The 20,071-nt window shown below is 35.3% G+C and overlaps 1 protein-coding gene and 1 long non-coding RNA gene across 3 annotated transcripts; one reads left to right on the top strand and one right to left on the bottom strand.

The window, feature by feature from the left end:
* The first annotated feature begins 327 nt into the window (after positions 1 to 327).
* LOC103485583 (uncharacterized) lies at positions 328 to 3,485 on the top strand. Its single transcript, XR_536873.3, has 3 exons — positions 328 to 506; positions 614 to 2,672; positions 2,895 to 3,485. It is a non-coding gene; the product is annotated as an uncharacterized LOC103485583 (long non-coding RNA).
* A 2,562-nt stretch (positions 3,486 to 6,047) lies between these two features.
* On the bottom strand, positions 6,048 to 18,481 carry LOC103485582 (clathrin heavy chain 1). 2 transcript variants are annotated; one of them, XM_008443253.3, is made up of 30 exons: positions 18,190 to 18,480; positions 17,618 to 17,822; positions 16,975 to 17,063; positions 16,788 to 16,866; positions 16,547 to 16,674; positions 15,763 to 15,861; positions 15,564 to 15,672; positions 14,925 to 15,004; positions 14,590 to 14,817; positions 14,365 to 14,430; positions 13,781 to 13,897; positions 13,216 to 13,413; positions 13,000 to 13,116; positions 12,625 to 12,684; positions 12,376 to 12,462; positions 11,928 to 12,011; positions 11,699 to 11,833; positions 11,534 to 11,596; positions 11,351 to 11,455; positions 11,113 to 11,225; positions 10,756 to 11,008; positions 10,511 to 10,647; positions 10,136 to 10,414; positions 9,044 to 10,046; positions 8,334 to 8,819; positions 8,053 to 8,223; positions 7,798 to 7,983; positions 7,056 to 7,178; positions 6,714 to 6,824; positions 6,048 to 6,612 (listed from the first exon to the last, which is right to left on the bottom strand). In XM_008443253.3, the coding sequence occupies exons 1-30, from the start codon at positions 18,232 to 18,234 to the stop codon at positions 6,445 to 6,447; spliced, it is 5,124 nt and encodes a 1,707-aa protein (XP_008441475.2). In that variant the 5' UTR covers positions 18,235 to 18,480; the 3' UTR covers positions 6,048 to 6,444. The 2 variants fall into 2 exon arrangements, with proteins under 2 accessions (XP_008441475.2, XP_008441473.2); XM_008443251.3 differs by having other exon boundaries at positions 11,351 to 11,596; positions 18,190 to 18,481.
* Positions 18,482 to 20,071: the final 1,590 nt, after the last annotated feature.

The following is a 20,071-nucleotide window of genomic DNA, read 5'->3' as shown; positions in this document are numbered from 1 at the left end:
TTTCCTATTTCAAGACATGTTTTTAAATATAATAAAATGAACCAAATATTTTTTTTAAAAAAAAGTATAGCAACATTTAAATTCTATCAATGACAAAAGTCTACTATCGATCTTTACAAATATACTAATAAAAAATTAATAAAATATACTAATAAAAAATTAATAAAATCTACCTGTGAAAGCTAAAACAGTACGAGGTCTAAACTCGTATATGAGTGATAGATTAATTTTGTAGTAAAAAGAAAGTAAAGAAAGAATTTTGAAAATTAGACTTCCAACTATTTTTGTAGGCAAGTTCTTAGCATTGGGCCGTTCCAATCAATCATTAGGGTCCAAAATGGCCCACCGAAGTTGAAGCCAACTTTAAAATTAGGGTTTTACCATTATATAAATATATCCGAAGCCCTAGCTTCCCGAACGTCGTCGATCTCGTCACTCGCCTCGTTCGGCACACCATTTTTCTCCTTTCGTGATTCGGTTAGCAGTTCTTCAACATGAGGGCTAAGGTGCGTTTGGAAGTTTTTTAATCAAGTTTTTTTTTAATCATATAGCTTTGTTCTTCTGTTGATTCTTATTGTTGGTTTGTTTTTTCCTTTTTCTTTTGATTCACCAGTGGAAGAAGAAGAGAATGAGGAGATTGAAGAGGAAGCGCCGAAAGATGAGGCAGAGATCCAAGTAGTTTGTGTCTTCTTTAAATAAAAAAAAGACAGCCGTTCTTTTAGTTTCTACTGATCTAGGACGAGTAATAGTTTATTTTCTTGTGTTTTTGTTGGATTTTTATCGAGTTTTTTTAGTTTCGATGAGCAATTTTGTTGAACTTACTTCCCTCTGGGATCTACATTATTGAATTCACTTTCTGGAGTTTCTGAAATATCAGTTGATGTTATGTTGTTTGTCACCATTAACTTAAAAACTTGATTATTTTTCTTTTTTGTTCTAGTATATTGCGGACCCATTTCTAACATTCCATCGTTATAAGCATGTAATCGTGATATTGTTGATTGCTTTTAAAGTTGCAGTCGATCATCCCCATTTAGACTGGAATTGAACAGGATTACTGAGATACAACCAAAGTATTAGTGAAGTTTGAAGAATTTGTCTCAGATCCATTTTGATTTTGGTATTTGCGACCCATTTTGTTATCTCGAATACAATGTTCTGATCAAACGATTTTTTTCTTATTAGCTTGTTCGCTCGAACTTATTTCTGATGCTTCGAACTCATGTAATGTTCTGTTTTACTTTAATTTTCCGGATTTAGTGTTGCAATTATGAGTGAGTGCTCTGTTTTATACTTGTAAAATGCATCACTGTAAATAATGCTAGACATAGAAATGCGAAGAACAAAGTTCATGTTCATGTAAGGAATGAATGGCACAACGTTGCACTGGGTGGTTGCCATCTATGGCTTGTGGTGTCAGATTTGGATTCAAAATTATTGAACCTACTCAATTACCAATTTGTGCATAGGCCTAAGAAAAGGGCTAGGAAATTTGATAGCACTCTTCCAAAACACTAGTTCTATATTTGATCGATTGATTATTAAAAGCTTTCTATATTTAATTGATGATCAATAAAACCATTTCTTTTTGCCTTCATGTTTGTTTTATTCCCGCGATGTATTTGAAGGATAATATTGTTCTTATTTGTTTGTAGACAATGGAAAGTGAAATCACATGTTTAATTATGAACTTCAATGTGGTATAATCGGCACTATTTAAAATATAAGAACAAAGGAAATAATTGAATACTATGAATTTTTTCTTCACTGATCATTTATGTTCACCTCTTCAGTCAATGCAAGGTTCTGGATTTGAACAAGATTAAGTATGCCATGGTCTTAAGTTGCTATATGTTGTGTGAAGGGAAAACTAACATAATGAGATATATTGGTGTTCTTTGACTCGTCCATTTTCTATTCTGTCTTTCCAATACTACACTTAACGAATCTTTTGATGGATTTTACCTATCTAGTTTTGTTTTCCAACTTGGAATCTTAATACAGCTTCAATTTCTCTCCTCATTCTTCCTTCAAGAGGCTTCGGCTTTATCACTTATCTTTTTGTAAATCCATTGTAATTGGATTGAAGCTTCGTTTTCGATCGATAGCTCTATTCGTAGTTAAATAATTGAAGAAGAGAAACTACTATGAATATTGCGAAGGGAGGAAGAACCTCTGTCGTTTACTTCTAATACGATAGGTCGAGGCAGTTGATGATGATGACATTCGACTTAAAACTAACTTAAGAGACTGCTGAACAGTGTTTAAGCAGACACTTTTTTCACCATCTTTATTGCAAAGGATAAGTATGCTTTTAATGCGACCACCAACACTGGCCATATCAGCTCTTATTGTTGTGAGCTTCAATCCTTTGATCACTTGGATGAGCTCTGTGAGCAGTTCTGGCCGATCGTCACAACTCACCGATACCTTTATCGCAATGTTATTGCTGCTATTGTCTTCAACCATGGTGGAGTCGATAGTTACTTCATCCATGTCTGTTGGAACTGTCATGTTCTTACTGGCTTCCATCGCTTTTCGTTTCAGGTCTTTCACTTGATCTATTGCGCTTCCCAACAAAGCTGCTTTATCCATCTGCCATAGGAAACAAGAAGATGGATCTAAGCGTGTGCTGCAGAGTGTCTCTTTAATGGTTTATATTTCTTCACAGAGTAAGAACTATGCAATTTTACAAGTCCTCTTTGACTAAAGTCCATGAACTTGTATTGCTCTATGCCGATTACTCTAATAATCACAAAAACGTGAGACTTAGCGTATTTTGAAAAATGAAAGGGTTATAATCTGCTTGATATAATCTATCTGTTGACATGGGATCTGTTATCTACTAGGAGAATGAAAAAGTAGATACGTTTTGCTATGTTTCGGTGTTTCAGGTCATCCCATTAGAAAGAGACAAGGCTAGAGAGAGGAAGAGAGAGAGAGAGAGAGAGAGAGGAGTACCTTATCAGATTTGGGAATGAGTTTCCTAAGAGTTGCAAGCTGAGCATTGATTCTGTCCCTACGTCTCTTTTCTGCTTGGCTATGGCTTTTTGAAGCAGAAGCTGCTCTATCTTCAACAATGATTCCTTCTGATGGACTTGAAAATGACGGGAAGAACTCATTTGAGCTTGAAAACTGAGGATTAATCATCCATGGATGAAGAAGAGAAGCTTCATGGCTTGAATTGGGATTGCAGTGATCAAAATTTAGCCCCTCAGGCTTAGTAGAACGATCCCAGTTATTATCTTCCATAACTGATGCAAAAGAGGAGGCAGGGGCCAGTCTCGTGAAATCAAACTCAAAAGTTTGGTTTTTATGGTTGCATCTGGAGAGATACTGTTGATTGCACTAATAATAATGTGTTGTTGGTGGTGTTGTTGATGTTGTTGTTGTTGTGTGTGTGTGTGATCTTCAAATCTTGATGGTGATTGGTGTGATGTCCAATAGCCTTTAATTTGTCAAAACGAAAATCATATTTGGCCGTATATGCCTGTCATTTCAGTTTGAAGTTTCTGTTTTTCCCCTCTTTGATAAAGCTAAGACTCCACGATCTCATCAATTAAAGATTGTCCTCATTTCAATCCATTACCCATCAAATTTGAATGATTAATTTTGAGCCAAGAAAAAAAATATTGAAACAAAGAACTCAAGTAATTTGTTGAAACTAATGAGATCCCATTCCCATATTGACCTACTATAAACAGTGGCAGATCTAAAAGATCTTTGATTTTGTGGTAATTTTCAAATAATTTTTTTTTTCATATTCTTACCAAATCAACTCCAACCCATTTGGACTTATGGCAAATTCTTTAATGGGTTTGTATAAAAAAATCTCCTTTCTTTCTCTAACAATAGTAAAAAACACAAGTATTGATCTAAAAGTCATAATTTTGTGTCTTTAAACATAGGATTCTGTTTTCTTCCTCCTCCTCCTCCAAGATAAGGTCAAACATCTATTATGAAGAGAATTTCCAGAGCTCAAATATAGAATAAGAACAAAAACTTAGAGTTTCAAGATATAATACAGATTATTTCCACTATGGCAGCTGAAAATGGATCCCAAAACTTTACACGAAATTTTTGTGTATGAATCTCTTCACATGCAGATCCATCCCGTAAATTGTACGACATTTAACCTTCTACTCAAATGTGATAACGGAGTATGATGTAAGTAGAAGGTTAAATTTCATGCATTTGTGAGAGGGAGGTCATAAATTATATAGAGGTGGGTCACCCATAAAAAAAATTCCACTTAACAGTCCATATAATTAAACAGAACCTCCATATTTTAAAGTAAATTTATGCATCTTTTTGTAAAACTTTTCATGTAGTTTTGTGGTAACAGTCATGTAAGAGCTAGAAAAGAGGGGAGGGGAAAAAAAAAGAAGAAAGAAAACCCTCAACAACTTTACCACAAAAAGGCTATTCTCCTGAGTTGGATTCCCAAAAAAAAAAAAAGAGAAAAAGAGGGCCTTCCCATAGAGGTTTGTTCGTAAAGAAAATTCAGCCTAATCTTTTTTCTCTTTACAGAAGAAGCAAACAACAGAGCATGAACTAGAATGCGAAAAGGGGGGCTGTAATGTAGGGTCCCATTTTGCACAAACATTGTAATTGAATGTAAAAGAAGACATTAAAGATTGATACGACTTCTGATCAACTACTCAATTTTGCAAAAGTCCCATCTCAAAATCATGTGGTGCCCATAATTTTGAGTTTTTTCATTTTTTTTTTTTTGCACAACCTTTATTTTAATTTTTAACTCAATAATTTTGTAGATTTGGAGGAGAAGATGAGTGTTGGGGGTTTTTTCTGGGTGCCATTTACTTGAGGTAGATGAGAATGAATGAGTGCTGTTGTGTGGTTAGGGATAGGGTTGAGAATAATTTATTTATTTATTTATTTATTAGTATTTTTTTTTAGGCAAAGAGGAGAATAATTTCGTCGGCAAGAGATGTGAGAAAAATGTGCCAAATCATGAGGTTGCGTTACCAATAATATAACTCAATCAACGTGTTGTTGTCCACCATATAATTGACATTTCATACTTTGCAGCCGCAACTATATGCAACTTGGGCAAATAGCACGACCTCTCGTAAGTTTAGATTATCAAGAGGTTTTATCAATTATAAAACAATTCATTGTTTGTTTGTTCTTCTTTGCTAAATTTGTAATTGATGATTCTAATCACTCTAATACAGGATCTGCATTTTTTTTTTATCAATTTATATATAATTTAGCAAGGTACTTGTTTCAATATTTTTTCCACATTTGTTGAATTTGAAAAAGAGAAAATGGCTTTTCTTGAGCTTTTGTTTTTGTAATATTTTAGTATTAAGGAAAAGTCTAAAAGATTAGTGAGTACTTTTTTCATTGTATCATTATTTACATGTTAATCTAACATTTTAAGTTAAGAGTGAAATAAGTTAATTGTTCTTATTTTCAATTTAAAATGTCACATCAACATTAAAATAAATTTCGATGAATGTTAACTTTCGAACTCTCTAATTGCAGAAAGAAAGAAGATAAAAAACAGTTGTTTATTCAGAAAACTGAAAAAGGGCACTCAACTTCTATATGCCTACAAATAAACTATAGAAAAATAAAATCAGAGATGTTAAATTGTTTAAGAAATATACAAACGGAGAACTTAACAAAATTATAAACATACTTATAACAATTACTAGGTTTCAACGTATTCCAACAATAGATGACATTCATTAACGAACCCTAAAGCATAATGATGTTATAACTACACCTGAATACAGAGACAATCTAAAGATAGAAAAAGGAAATAAAAATCAAATAACCACTACAATCACAATTCAGCTATAGAACAGAAACTGAGAACAAGGGTTAATACGAAAACTATCAAATTTTCAAACTCTAGAAGTTCATAAAAAGAATCAATTATTTTCAAACCAAAAGTGGTACAAAAATAAAAATGTCAATGAAAGAAGACCGACAAAACACCACCAAAACCAAAACAAGAAATAATAAGCATATCCAAGGGCAAAGAAGGGGGAGGGAAGAGAAGGGAAACTCAAAAAGACAAAAAGAAGAAAAGACAATAAATCTATGAATCTGGGTTTTATCATCGTTTAGAGTAGCATTTCCTAATGAAAGGCCAGGCTATATAGGAGTGGAGGAGAAAAAATCTTAAAATACAGAACCCTCAGGTTGCTGCACCAGAGCATCCGGAAAAAATGCCTGCGCTACCAAAAGAATATTACAACACAAATTAAAGTTAAAAACTCCACAAGCACTATAACACATGAAAACAGAATGCCAAAAATTCATGAATTTTTCACCCATCGAGGAACAACTGGGGGAGAAAGCCTAGAATTAAGGTAAGAAAAGCCCTCCCCATTTTCAAGGTTTCTTTCTTTCAACTCTCCCTAGAATCTATAAATCGATCCCGCTTTCTTTCTAGGTTTGTCTATGTGGTTAATAGCTGCTACCCATTGGTGGCATGCCGAAAGGTGGCATTGGAGGCATCCCCAATCCACCCATTTGTGGTGGTCCAGGAGCAAACCCTGGCATTCCTGGTCCTCCTCCCATACCCGGCATAGGCGGTGCAGGCAGAGCAAGAGGCAGCAACTGAGCATACATGTTCTGCAGTCGAAGCTCACAATTTAGAATATAGAAAGAAAAATACCGAACAGCCACTGAGCAAATTGATAAGAGGCTGATACAGAAACTAAAGGGACTTTTACCTGCTGAGCAATAACGTCCTTCTCTTCCTGCTCTTTAGCCTTCACTTCTTTTGCAGCTTCAATCTTGTCCTTCACTAGTTCATCAACCTTTCCTGTATATTCTCGGATAAACTGTGACATAAAGAAATTTTTTGCACCATGTTACATAAATATATTAGAAGGAAGACAGCTAACAGCTTAACTTGGAAGATTAATTTCATCACAACCAAAACCCAAATTCCACCAATTCCTAGAAATTAGAAAGAGTTGGTGGAAACCAAAGTATGGAAGTATATCCAGATTTAATGTACTACCAATACACCTGGATGCTAGAAAGCGGGGCATGAAATTAAGAGAAGGTACCTGCAACAGGTATGGGAAAGCAAAGTCGACCATGTTGTTGATCCAGGCAAGTTCAAGAGCAACGTCAGCCCGGATTAAGTCATAACAAACAAAGAGGCATGAAGCAAAACATTCCTTCTTTCCCTGCACAGCAACCAAAATAATTTAATTTGATAACTTTCAAGAAACAATAGAAAATGATGCATATGCATAAACAGAGGCAAGAAGCAAGAAATCATATAACAGATCGTTACATTGTTTTTTAAATGGTAAAGCATGTCAGGAACACTCCTGAAAGTACTGGAACAACCAGATGACACAAAGATTTCACTAATCACCATGAGATGCATTTGTAAACGTCTCCTTCCAACCCATTTACCTTAGCTCCTTAGGTATGAGATCAAGGCCACCCCAACGAAAGTACCAAATGACCCATGTTCAAAAGAAATGAAAGGAGAACTAGATGATGGTAATTTCATCTATTTGACCCAATTTTATCCAAATTGGAAATAACTTCTAGTGACAAAGTCTTGATCGAATAAATGAATGAAAAATCTAGATCCAAGTCCAAACAAAGAGCATTCTTTTACATCCAGCGAGGACAATTTGAACACTTGACATAATTTCCAATAATTGGATCTCTGTTACTTTAACCATGTGGCTCCTTCACTTGTAACAATATGAAATTCAGGGTTGAATAAAACATTTGCATCTTGCACTGTGCATATTTTTTCAAACAACTAACTACAGAGATTAAACATACCTGTTCAATGAAGTAAACAAGCAACTCCTCAGCAAGTTCACGGTCACCAGATTGTGATGCTGTCTCCATTGCATCTTTGTAGAGATTGTCTTTCTTTGACAAGGCAATGGATTGCTTCCATCTTCCGGCTTTCTTGTAGATGTAGGCTGCAACCCGTCTCATTTCAAGTAGCTCATGCTTCTCAATCTGCACAAAAACACATTATTAAATTGTTTGAACCAAATGTATTACTCATCCAGCTGGAAAACACTTCACCTTCTGTGCAAGGCCTATTTGATCAAAATTGTCGTGCAAATCAATCGATTCACGCAGTCTATCATAGTCTTCCTCTTCAACATAAATTCCATTCAAGGCCTCATTCACAGCAGACACGTTGTTGCTCTGAACTGCAACCATGTATGGCTTCACAAGCAGCAAGTGACCAGCCTAATATCCAAGAGAGAATGTACTCCATATCAAGATTCAAGAGCCAAAAATTCCGAAGTACGGAATTAATGTAAGATATTTTTTTAAAAAAAAAAACTCCAATATATTACCTTCCTCATAATATCAACAACTCGTGTGTGATCTACACGAAGTGCAAGCACATTGAGAAGATCATTAATAAGATCAGGATGCTCTTGCAAATAAAAATGTACAGCCTTGTAATATAACTCCACATTAGCAACTTTGACTGCAACATCTTTAAATTGCATGTGATCCCACGCTTCAGGAGAATGATTCATGATTGTAGTTGCAGCATTATCAAATTCATCGTACTGGATATACAAATATGTGAGTTCCTTCCAATGTTGCTGTTCATCACAAGCTCGTATAAGCTTGGGAATATTAAGCCGGGTTGAGAACAGTTTGATATGTTCCATAAGCTTTTCGTGGCGGTATCTAGCATACAACACTCCCAACTCAGTGAAGATACCCATATGAGCACGTTCAAGTCCCAGTCCACTCTCCATGAGAGAAATTAATTCATTGAAGCATCCTCTATTCTGATAATATTCACTGACCTCCTCCAGATCATCCACCTATTTCATTGAAACACCAGCAAAATGGTTAATCAATGATCAACTCAATAACACACCAGTACCGCAAGGGGAAAATACAAATCCATAAATAAACAGCATCTATAGGGGTTATAATAGATATTGGTTGTGGCATCTTTGTCCTACAGACGTATCCTAGGAGTTAAAAAGAATGAAAAGGGGATAGAGCAAAAATTTAGCAGGTTGAATTTAATTGTCATATTCACCTGGATGATAATGTTAAGACCACAAATTTGTGCCAGGCGGAATTCTTCAGCATCAACACAAGCAAAGCACACTTCCTTCCATGTCTTTGCACTGTTAGCTTTTCTTGCAGCATCAACAGCGCCTTGGAACTGCTTCAGTTTTACAAGAGTGACAGCCAGCTTGGCCCAGTTAGATATGAAGGCAAATATAATTTTAGCAGCCTCATATAAGGCTTCATCATAGAGGCGATCCCCAACGTTTTGAAGATTAGCCACATTTGGCATGAGAATAAACTCTTCGATCTCAGCCAACCGATCAATTTTAGCATAGGCATAAATCAGCTCGCTGTCCACCTTGGGCTCTTTGGCCTTCTCCCTAACCATCAAAAGGTACCTAACTAAGTCATGATACACATTTGCATCCTCAGCAGCACGAATGACTTCCAGAAATTGAGTGGCATCATCTGCACGAATAAAGGACTCAATAGCATCGCTCACCAATCCTTCCCTCAGTTGAGCCTTTGCCACCTGGCTCCAAACTGCATCTTCTTCAACCCGGAATGCAAATTCTACAGCTCTTTCAATACTTTGAATGTTATCCAACAGGACATTGACAGCCTGAACATTCAAGTTGAACTTCTTGAAAATGGCAAATGCCTCTTCATACAGCTGTGCCTCCACAGCCACTTCCCCGACTGCAGGTCCATCAAAATTATCTAGCCTGTTAATGTAGTCCATAACTCTGGATGGATCGGCCTTGATAGCTGTCAATATAAGCAGATTCTGCAGATTAAAGTTTCCACTAAAGGCAGAGTTCTGCAGGACGATCTTTTCAAGAAGTTCAATCAACTCATGTGGCAGATCTGCTGTCATAAAAGCCTTAACAGCAGCCGAAACTTGCTCCGGGCTCTTGCTTTCTGGCAAGGCTGTTGACACAACTTGGTCGATGAGCTGCCTTCTATATTCATTTTCAGGGTTAAGAACCTTCTCCCAAAGATCACCATCCATCCTCTCAACCACATATCTGCATAATAGTTCGTACTTACGAATAAATCATATTGCTACCAATTCATCCAGATAAACAACTATTTTTTTTTTTAATATATCACTAACCTTGCTTGCAGTTTGAACAAAGAATTTTTGTTTGTAACATTAATAAGCTCATCATCACACTGTCCACGTCGATAGGCCACAACAGCTAAAGTGGGATCACGTTTTTCACAATATTTGCCCACAACACGAGAATCATAGTACGGATTGGTGGTGAGGAAGTGTTCTGGATTATTATTGCTATCTATAATAATTTTACCCAGAGCATTATGTACATGTACATCTTGACTTCCCTCACTCACCAGATGCTCCAAAAATTGAGTAAGTAACCGCAATCGATTTCTGCATCAAAAAATTAATCAGCTCTCATCATTCCATATAAATCATATCGAGGAAAAATAGAAACAAGAATACAAGGAAAAGGGATTGGAACAGCACCTCTTTTCACATTCATCCACTAGGGGCTCCACAGGAAGCAAGGAACGGACAGAGAGAATCAAACCTTTAATGAAATCTTCAGGACACTCATCATCCAGCAGCTGGCCCACAACTAGAGGAGCATTCCCGGGGTTCACCTACCAAAAGTATGTCACCAAAAGTGATTTAACCAGTAATAACCTAAATATAAATATTTTAGTCAGAATGAAAAGTGGAAAATGAACCAAACTGACAAAGCTACACACCTTTTGAACATATCCTTCAATGTAGCGGAGCATGTTATTTGTATAAAGGTAATGTGTGAGATCTGGAACAAATCCAAACCTGTCACACACATTAATTAAAGGACGAGCATCCGGAAGCTTAGCTTCCATTAAAAAGTTCTTGGTTTTCTCTGCGTCATAGAAGTTTGATTCTCTTGTTACACGTTCAACCTCCTTAATCTGTCCTGTTTTAGCAGCAGACTCGATGTACTTGAAGTGAATGTCAGGATCCTCACTGTAACAGAAAAGTTAAAGGAAAAAATCAAAAATTAAAATTAAATCATAAAACTATAAATAACCTACTATAGATAATATACTATTTCTAACTAGAAAATTTACCTCGAACTCAAATATGACCCCAAGAAAAAGTACAAGCCCTCGTATGACTTAAATTGTTCAAAAAGTTTAATGCATGCATCAACCCCCAACTGTTCACAATATTCCTTTGCAACCTGTAGAAACAAACATCAGAATCTTAACCGTCATTGTTGTTTCGCTCTTCTAACACCTACTTCAGTTGGAAAAAAATTAATGAAAACAAAAAAGATAAATGGAAAATGTTAAATATGTCAGTTACCTGCACAATAATCTGAAGGTTGCCTCTGAGATTCACAAGCAAAAGGTCCTTCATACACTCCAAAGCCCACTCACGAGACAAGGTACCAAAAAACTCTACAAGTGACTGCAGAAAACCATATGTAAGATTGAATATACACAACCCAGCTACATGATAAGGGGGACAAGTGCAAACTAGACAAACCTGTGGTTCGATAGCATGTGTGTTCACGATGACTCGTTTAATATCTGGTAGCTCCGTATAATGCTGCAAATAGGCAGAAAAAAACAATAAACCTAGCATGAGTCCATAAAAACTGAAGGCATTATAGAATTGGAAAGAAAATATAGTTGATAAATGTAATCTTACCTGCAAAGCTCGCACGTAAAGCCCAGCCTTCTCACAAAGTTGGGCGATTCGAGGTCTATCGTAATGACTAAACATTCCATTAGCCAATATGGCATCGGCTACATTTGGAAAAGTTACCAGATTGATTTCTAGGACCTATGTAGCACAAATCATCAGTAAATAAAAGTTTTAATAATGCCACCAGCAGATACAGGTAGATGTTAAATTAATAAAGGTCGGGGGCAAAAACCTTTGTCTGGAGGAAAGCATGCTCAGGTAGATTTGGCTTCAAAACGTCTAACAGGAAAGCAGTAGCCTCACGAATCAAATTCCTCTGAGAAATATCAAAGCAGGAACCTTATTATAAGAATCATGTGCAGTAATCCATTCATCCAAATAGTTGAGAAGCAACAAAATGAGAAGGCAAATATTCTGCACTTTTAAGGTGTGTTTGGCCCAAGTAGTTTGGAAGTAGGAAGTTGTGAACTCCACTCCTTGGAGTTTGTGGGCTCCACCACTAAAAACATCAATTTTATACCTTATTGACTCCATACATCGTAGGCACCAAAGGTTCACAACTCCCTAAACTTCATAATTCCTTACTCATAATGATGGGGGAAACATAGGATGAGAAAGATGATAACTGCATCTATCACTATTAAAATTCATAGCTCAAAAAGTAAGAATATATAACAAACCTGAAGAAAAAGATCAGTTATCGTGTTGTAGTCAACAGGGCAACCTCCTTCCATTTGTGACATCATCAATGCGAAGTTAACTGCTCCCTACAGATCAGAAAAAGAAATTCTCAATCTCCCAATACAAACAAAAAGGAGTGAAAATCCATACTGTTCGTGACAATTCGTCTTTTCCTCTTTTTTTCATATAGAAACAAATATCAATTGAACATATGAGTTAATAGTGGTTAAAACAATGTCTGTGCATACCTGGGGATCCGTTCGGAGAATTGTTTGCAAAAGGAATAAGTAGTCCGGTGTGTATCCAACCTACAGCAAGAAAAACTTCCATAACAATTCTAGCAAGAACTAAATGTGAAAAATCGAATGATAAGAAAAAGTTCGCTGTTCAAAACACAGGTCCATAAACTTTGAGAAATGTAGTTAAATGAATAACACCATCAAACAAAAATGCAAAAAAGCAAGGTATTAGTAGCATATTTGGTGTCTTTATAATTGTAGAGAGAGACTTTAATGGTAGCAGAAAGGGAAACTAAGTTTAGGACTAACTTCAGAAGTTAATAAAACTCTGAAGCATGATATCAGATTATTCTGTACATCAAACGGGGAAAAACCTTTCTTTACCTGCTTTGAATATATAAGGATCTTGTCAAATTCCCTTCGCTCAGCAAAGGCAGCAACTACCTTCGGTGTTGCTCTGGCTTTTATATAGATTTTCAACGCCAGGTCGTTGTCCACAGTCTACATGAATTAATGAGTAAAGGGAGTAGGTAAAATTTTCCCTGAAACAGCAAAAAGAAAAAAAAGACAGAAAAAAGAAGAGACGCATCACAATCAAACCTTCACAAGATCTCCTAGTTCCTCGCTGCATTCCAACTTGTCATCACCCAACCAGTTCTCCAAGAGGTTCTTCTTATTCTGGTTAACAACTAAACGAGACAACTCCAATGACTCAAATGCGTTCAGCTTTCCTCTTGTTAACAAAGTTCCAAAATACTGAAGTAGAGGCGGTGTTTGACCAGTTTGCACCGGTACACTCTGCATCGTTTAATGAATATAATGATTAGAATAAACCATGTATAGTTCAGAAATGAAAAAGAAACTCCCTCAAGATGTCCGTCTCCTCAAGACCCAATCGTCATCAAAAATACAAATTTTCTTGTGATAATGTCTTCCTACCAACATTATCTTTCTTAATACTAGAGGAAAAGATAATCCAATTACTGTCATTGATTTTCACTATACCAAACTCTTCAGCAATCAAGGAAATGATACCATTTGCCAACACTAGAAAGTAAAGATAGCAAAAAGCCAGAGAGTGCAACTTACTTTCAGAAATCAAATTCTAATAAAATAGGGTAAGACCAACGCCATACTACAAAGGTCACAGAAGGGGAAAAAATACCTGAAATTTTGCAACAGTATCTGGTGTGCGGAGGATTCCTTGAGGAGACTCAGCAGCCAATTCAGCAGCTTCTTTGTACTTTGTTTGAGCAAAAAGTTCTTGGAAACGCTGGACAACCTGCACAAATCATGGAAGAATATATCAACCACCTAAAAGTTACTAAGAGTGGCATGAATAATAATTGACGGCATTAATCAGTATTTTGAATTTCTATATTTATTGTTTGCATATTTAGCTGAGTAGGAAAAATAATACTATCAAAAGAGGCTCCAAATAACCAACCTCTGACAAACAAGTTCCAACTATTCTTTTTTTTTTTTTTGAAACGGAAACATCTCTCTTTATTAATTAATGACAATAATAAATATTGATTAATGATAATAACAAAGAGCCAAAGCTCAAAGTACATGAGCAAAACCTAAGGTTCACCAAGCGCAACAGGACATCTCAATTAGGTTGACACTAAGCATTCACTATTTGAACCCAATTCCGCCATTTTATGCTCTTTGGTTTTATTGAATTCTCCAGGTTTCTTTAAACTCATGATGGGTTCAAAAGAACTCTGCCTATACAAGCAAGCTCACCAGATTCTCAGCACCAGGAAGATTTCCTCTTTTAGCAAGATTGACAGCAAGCTCTAAATTGTTCAACTGTCATAACCAATAAAAATTTTCATTAGTCTCAGACTCTCAATTATACACTAAAGAATGAAAAAATAAAAAATAATAAATAATAAACATATATATATATATATATATATAGATATAGATATAATTCCAAAATAGAAGGAAAACTTTTCATGATTTTACCTGGCCACTGACAAAGGAGATAATTGTTTGTTCATTGACGGTAGCCAGTAACACCTGACCCCTCCTATTTATAGCGTAAAATCCTCCCACCGAAGAAGCCTCTGCAGTCAAAAATATAGGATCTGGGCTGATCCTATTTCTATATACAGCAGCAGCTGTCTCTAAGTCATATACAAATAACAGCCCCAGCTTGGTGATCACATAGATCAAACTATATTTGTGCGATATCTGTAAAAAAATAATAAGTTCTCAAGTTTTAGAAAACGATCAGTGAAATTAATAAAAAAATGGTATACTAGAATCTTGCACAAGCTAAGCGAGTAACTGTCTAATACCTGCATTGCCACAGGAAAGTCATCAGCAAAATCAGGTGGAAAAAAGAGATCTGCTTGCTTCTTTGTAAATGATGGTTTTCCTGTTAATAATCACATTTAGAAAATGTAAATTACTATGTTTACACAAAAGTCATATGACATTGATATGTGAGACTTCATAAAACTACTTCAACATGTTTTGGTTCTATCATACTATCCTCAGAAATTTCCATTCCACGGTTTTTGTTTTATGATTTCTTACAATCTCTAACTCAAAGATCTCAATAAAATAAGGATCAATAAGATAGGATTGTCCATGGATAAAGGTTAAGGTCAATCACAGCATTGCATATCCCAAACTCATTTAAGATAGCAAATGAAAACACAGCTTATCAGTCACATGACACGTTTCAAAGATAGGATTTTAAAATTAACATTTTCACATCTAACATAATGAAGACAGAGATTCAATCGGGATACAACAGTCAACCACAAATCAGCAATACCACTTGCAGCACCAAAAATTTGTGAACACGACAAAAAAAGATGGCAGATGCTGTTAGAGAATGGCAAAACCTAATATTTTAAAGTTGAATGTTAACTTTGACCCAGCAATCCATAGAACTACACAACAAAACAGATATATAAGAGCAGGTTTACCTGGCTGGGCACCAAGTTCAATGACATGTAACTTGGACGTGATTTGTCCAGCATTAAGTGTCTTTGTGGCAAAGGATATAAGAGTTGAAGGGTTCTCATTTCCAGGAAGCTGATCAAAAAAATAAATAAGAACAGATAAAGCAAAATAGTACATTAAATAATGCATCAAAAATATAGGAACTGAGAAACAGCCTCTTACTTTAAATTGAGCAAATGCCGCAGCATGTGCTTCAAGAGCTTGACTTCTCTGCTGATCCACAGAGAAGAGTTGCATGTTGCCCTTCACAAGTTGTGGCCTCTATATAATAAGTAAAAAGCAAATCAGAACTCCAACCCTAAATTTTTAACCTTCATATTTCTACATATTACAACAAATGTAAACAGGATAAAATTTAAGCACATCATTCTTAACTTTAAAAGATGACCAAAAAAACTACATAATAAATAGTTATATTCATGAAGAACAGAAGAAGGCAAAAAGCCTATGTCACGAGCCATCCAGCTAAGTAGAAAATTGGAGGAGTGGTAACCATAACCAATAAGTTCTAAGTTCTAGTTCTAAGTTCTAAGGCCAAAAGCACTAGGAATGGTCTTCAATTTGCTTCAGGAAGAAGCATGTCTTGCGAACTATTACACACTCAAGCCTAAACCATAAACAGAGCTGGTAGTGTTTTAGCCCCAATCAAGTACATCATTGTGTATTACACTGTCAACCAAAGAAGGGAGGGGATGGGCCTCAGGGTGGATAAAATTATTCAATCAATCCTGATTCAAAGATCAGACCTAACAAATACCAGTTAAATGTATTGTATCCACCATTTCTACCTGAGTCATCTTTCCTTTGTGTGTGGAAGTGAAAAGAACTTTGCATATGAATCTTGACCACTCAGAAATTTTTTGTATGTGCAAATTGATATTTAAAGAATAAAACAAGGGTGCCGTGTTTCCATGGAGAATAAGAATTTAATAAAATAATCACATACCTCAGGTGAACCAGGTGCAATCCCAATCAAAACCAACCACTTTTCCGAAGGATCACACCTATAGTTTATAATCTGATTGCTAGCCAGATTGGCTGTTCTCTCAAACACTTTCACAGGTTCAGACTCGCCTACAAGAAACAAGAGTGAAGACAGATAGGAGTGAACAAAGAGTAAATCCCATAACTTCAATTGTTGATAGCTGACATAACTAATTGAAAAGAAAATAGAGAATGTTCCCAACCATCAGTAGACCAATGATACACTGAAGTTTGAGTAACTAAGCCCAATGTCTTGGGGGTTATCCACTTCCAAAAGACAACCTATGAATAAAGCAAATTCATGAGTGCTATTGACCGTGAATCTCAAAGAGAAAATCATGCTCCACAACAATCTTATTCCAATTTGAAAATACAGAATCGAGTTCCAACCTGTTCGGGCATCAAATGTGATTTCATTTTTGACTTCTGCTCAATGTTGAATATTTGTAGGTGGTCTTGAGTTGACCCCTGGACTTGAGCTACATGATGGTGCAAAATAGCAAAAGTTCAGAAGTGATTCAGCATACTTCAAATGTAAATGATGATATGAATCTTGTCTTTCCAGATGGAAAAGACTCTTGTTTTTTATAGCATGTCATTTCCCAGCTTCTTTTACATTTTTAAACGCATTAATTTTGAAACTCCATTTAAGGAATGTATGACAGTTGAACTCAAAACCTAGAAACTTGACCATGTAGAATGACCTTCTCACATAGAAGATAGGTTAAGTAAACCTAATTTAGACAGAATTCAAATCAAATTCCACTAACTTGACCATCATTAAACTTTTGTAATGGAAAGGGAAGAACAGCGAAGCATGAACAAACAAGAAGAAAGGTCTAAAGGCAAACTTGACCATCATTAAACAATAGAATGCTTTAGAAAGTGACTGACAGACATCTTCCAAAATGACACAGAATTAGAAATAATATCATCGATTCCAAATCTAAAATCTATGTTTCTAATATCAGCATTTCTACAACCCCAATATTTGAAAACAAAAAATGGTGAACTCAACATAATCATACAATACCTTTCAAGGCCAATATTCTAGAATTAGGATTCATAAGTGCTGAGTCCGCAGTTATAGGCCTCCTCAATGGCTGCATTGGCATGTTCATATCGATAATCACAACACTATTCTGCGGCGCCGTTTCTCGAACACAAATAAATTTATCTGATTCCATAGTCACGTGCGTGAACGTAATGAATTGCGGATTAATTCCAATGCTCGGAAGCTGAAAGTTCATCAGATAACACAACCCGATCAGTCAGTAAACAAACCATCTCACAGCCAGAATAAAATTGTGTTACTCAATAGAAGAAAAGTAAAAGCCAGAAATGAATAATCAAATGCAAGATAGACCAGAAAGTCACAGATCTAAAGAGAACAAGTATCGGATCTGAACCAACTACAACAAGAGACAGAAAATCAGAACGACTTAAATCAAGAAATCAAGCATGTAGCAAATGATAGGAAGTCGGAACAAAATTGAAGAATCAAACACCCGTCTAAATCGAGTAAAACAAAATTAGGAATTAGGAATTAAGCTTAACAAGTGTAGAATTCGAAAAAATTATAAAGAAAAGTAAGAAGGAACAAACCGTTATGGCTTCCTTCATGGTGATCGGAGCGCTGGCGGCCGCCATGATGGATGGAAAACAAAAACACGCACGGATCTAAGAAGACAGCAGAAAATAGATAAAGAGAAAAAGGAAGGGTATAAAAGGAAGTGAAAGGAAAGCGAGATCTGAGGCTAAGGAGGAAACCCTCGGACCGTCGGAACGACAGAGGGAATAGAGAGAGAGATCTACAGAAGAAGAGAGAAAGGGGAAGAAAAAGAGAGAGAAGAAGAAGAAGGAGCGAGTGGGAATATATAGTCTGGCGCTCTCGACTATATTAAAAGGAAGTGATTTCTTCTTCTTTTTCTTTTTTTTTTTTTTTTTTTTTTTTTTTCCTTCTCCTCCTTATAAACGGATGAACGAGAAATTGAAGAAATTGAATGTACTGATAAATAATAAAATATAGAAAATAAAAATGGAAAAGAGAAAATGGGTTTGTTTTAAAATAAAAAGAGAAAAATGGCGATGGCAACTATATGATGCCAGGTATGCATTTTATGTACGAGTCTGGAGACATGGTTTAATAAATTAATGGGATTGGAAGCCAACCCCATTAGTAGGAAATATTCGAACCGTTAAGAATAAATCATGTTTTACACTTTGGATTGCTTTCATCTCATTATTTAATTAAACAACAAAGTATAAGATTAGTCCATTCAATTATATTATGGTTTTTCCTCTAACAACTTAATAACTTCCCTCACCTATTTTTTACCCTGGAATCGCTATTTTAATTTCAATTACTCTAGTTCGTGTATTTGTATTTTTATACTATATTATTTTATTAAGTAATGATACTTTAAGTAATCCATTTTGCTAACCACTAAACTTATTGATTAAATCAAGAAGTGAATGAATTTTAGGACACTCAGAACTTGTACTGTTGATAGCATTCAACTCCAAAACTTACCATTCTATAAAAAAATTTGGCCAATGAAAATTTATTTAATTACATAATTGTTCAAATAGGTGTTTTTTTTTTCTTTTTCCTTTCTTTTTTGTTTCTGTTGAAGTTTTTGTTTATAACATAGTATATTTTATGTGCAAGTAGAAAAAAAATAGGTGAAGGATAATCTTTTTCGAATATTTTTGTACCTATATTATTTTCTATACTTCATACATCGACCTTCGATTACAATACATTAATTTGATAATTTATTTAATTTCATTAGTTTTTGTTTTTTCGAAAAACTAAACTATGACTTTTTTTTTAAGTTTAATTTTATAAAAGTAAAGGATCATTGATTTTGGATTTGTTTTCTATTTGTTTATGTTTCAAAATATTATACAAATTGGTCTCAAAATTGCTTTTATACATAAGTTTTGTTTGATTTGCTATACTCAAGAGTGTTTCTATTATTATCAATGTATTATTAAAGTATACAATTAAACACTATAAACTAGTTGTGGGAGGTGATCTTCAAAGGTAGTCATAGATATAGGGATCATTTGATTTGGGTGCCAAAGTGATCTTGAAATTGGTCGAATAGGTAGACATTAAAGTTTGTCGCATTGAGGTAGTTGTCGACAAAATTAGGTCGGATCTAGTCTTCACTAGACGTGGTTGTTGGAGTGATCGTTGGACTTAGTCATTGGAGGTGGTCGTCAGTTGGTTGCTAGAGGTGGATGAAGTTATTGGAAACATTGAAGAAAGGTGGAGTTAATTATTTGAAGCACGAATTGTTTACTATGACAAAACGAGTGATAAAATTTATATGGAATATTATCATTCCAAGTTGGAACTTTAAACATCCTGGTGATTATGTATGTAATACAATCAAGGTTCGAAATATCGATGTCAAAGGAATTTTTTTGGAAAACTTTTTGGAAATCGATAGAAATGAATGGAAATTGTTATAGTTAG

The sequence above is a fragment of the Cucumis melo genome, chromosome 3 (assembly GCF_025177605.1).
Source record: "Cucumis melo cultivar AY chromosome 3, USDA_Cmelo_AY_1.0, whole genome shotgun sequence".
In the NCBI taxonomy this organism is placed as follows: domain Eukaryota; kingdom Viridiplantae; phylum Streptophyta; class Magnoliopsida; order Cucurbitales; family Cucurbitaceae; genus Cucumis; species Cucumis melo.
Note: the sequence above shows the minus strand (reverse complement) of the source record. Positions and strands in the feature narration are given on the sequence as shown.

What these genes read in the sequence shown, in the direction of transcription:
- LOC103485582 (XM_008443251.3), bottom strand. Translation starts at nt 18,234, where the DNA reads ATGGCGGCCGCCAGCGCTCCGATCACCATGAAGGAAGCCATAACG. An exon ending in ATGCTTTCCTCCAGACAAAG is followed by an intron (nt 11,834 to 11,927) that starts GTTTTTGCCCCC and finishes TGTGCTACATAG; the next exon opens with GTCCTAGAAATCAATCTGGT. An exon ending in TTGTTGATATTATGAGGAAG is followed by an intron (nt 8,224 to 8,333) that starts GTAATATATTGG and finishes CTTGGATATTAG; the next exon opens with GCTGGTCACTTGCTGCTTGT.